The 1,750-nt window shown below is 35.8% G+C and overlaps 1 protein-coding gene across 1 annotated transcript in view; it reads right to left on the minus strand.

Annotated features, from left to right (window-relative positions):
- LOC107555265 (sodium/potassium-transporting ATPase subunit alpha-1) overlaps positions 1–1,750 on the minus strand; it is an 11,931-nt gene that overhangs the window by 8,256 nt on the left and 1,925 nt on the right. The window contains exons 2-5 of the mRNA XM_016238008.1: positions 1,321–1,388; positions 1,144–1,203; positions 299–502; positions 75–188 (exon numbers count right to left, since the gene is read on the minus strand). Coding sequence (XP_016093494.1) covers positions 75–188; positions 299–502; positions 1,144–1,203; positions 1,321–1,388 — 446 coding nt within the window. The remainder of the gene's footprint in view (positions 1–74; positions 189–298; positions 503–1,143; positions 1,204–1,320; positions 1,389–1,750) is intronic.

A 1,750-nucleotide genomic window follows, 5' to 3' on the forward strand; every position in this document is an offset into this window, starting at 1 on the left:
GAATATATATATATATATATATATATATATATATATATATATATATATATATATATATATTTAAATTTGTGTACCTGAGGTACAAGGTTCTTAAAAGATTCCATGATTTTTGAGCTCTTGGCTTCTTGGTAGTATGAGAAGCATCCTGTTATTATGACAACAGCAGCAAGCACAATTCCCAGGTAAAGCTGGAAAATCAAACAGGTTCACAGTGGGGATAATTATGCTTGATTCACTATGTTTGTTGACATACGAACTATTTATGCATAAATAAGTGAAGGTTTTTGCTCTATTGTACATTGTCATTTGCGGGTTCATCTTCAGAGGCAGCTTGGATTCCGTATGCCAGGAAACAAAGGATTGCACCAATCCACAGCAGCGTTGAGAACCCACCAAAGAGCTGTTTGCAGAACTTGATCCATTCTGGAGTCGTAGGAGGTGGGGTCAGGGCATTGGGCCCATCACGAGCTAAGATCTCCTTTGCACGGGACGAAGACAAGCCCTGCCAGCAATGATAAAAATGTTGTCAACAATTTGTTAAACATTGTTGCAGGGTGAGTGAAGCTTGAAACAGTGGTTGTGGATGTCAGACCTCAAAAATATAAACATAAATATGAGACTTCAAGGAGATATTGTGGAATAACGAAAAGGGGGCATGTTGTCCTTGAGGTGTTAGAGCTTTTTGAAGGTCAGGGTGGGGCAGAGGATTTGGTCCAGGTAGGGGGTGGAGTTAATGGCAATGACACACTCACCTATGTCCGGGATCGCTCCAGGACAGTTAGCAATAATTCGGTTCAAATAATATTATGCACATAGGCTTCAGATCCATAGCTTACATATATAAGTTGCAAGTACTTGTATTATAACTTTTCCATTACAACATTACGACACTTTCCATTACATAATAATTACACCTTGAACATACCTCTTGGTAAACAAACCATTTTTAAAGTAAATATGCTTTAATTTGACAGAGAAGACATAGTAAACGTAATAATCCAAAATGTCAATTATTTTAAATTAGTTTACCAGCCATTCTTTTCAAAGGGAGATAATACCAACACTCATTTATGTCCATCTAAGAAGATAAAACATGAATCATTTTAAATACATTATGTTTCCCAAATGTGTCACAAATCTCACCCTGGTCAGATCTGTTCCATATTTGCGGTGAAGCTCGTCCATTGTCAACTTGTGGTCTTCCTGCAGAAAAAAAAAAGAGCCTTGAAATCTTAGTTCCCCACAGAACTGATTTTAGTTAAATGGAACATTTTAATGCAATGTGTACATTCTAAATGTATTTATATATTCATTTCGCACCAGATCCACTTCTTTTTTGAGGTCATCCATGTCCATCTGCTTTCTTTTCCCCTTTTTTGGCTTTTTGGCTCCATCTTCTGAAGTTGCCGCCAATTTGTACTTATCGTTCCCCGTCTATCAAAAATAACAATACTTAGCATTTGCAACAAACACATTACCTGAACGAGAGACAAGAGAGACTGAAAGTTCTGAACAAATGTTCTTCTGGTAATGTTAATATAACGGTTGTATCTACTCTTGAACAATGTTCTCTAAATGTTAACACACAAATGTTTTTTATACATGTCCATGGAACATTTCATTTCTAAAAATGTTTCCGTTGAATATTCATCTAATGATTTTAAATGTTACAACTTGTTTTGGAATGTTCAGGGAACATTCAAAAGTAATGTTCCAATAATGTTTGCAAAATGATCAAATGTAATGATCC

Source organism: Sinocyclocheilus grahami, unplaced genomic scaffold (genome assembly GCF_001515645.1).
Source record: "Sinocyclocheilus grahami isolate Dianchi unplaced genomic scaffold, SAMN03320097.WGS_v1.1 scaffold528.1, whole genome shotgun sequence".
Lineage (NCBI taxonomy): Eukaryota > Metazoa > Chordata > Actinopteri > Cypriniformes > Cyprinidae > Sinocyclocheilus > Sinocyclocheilus grahami.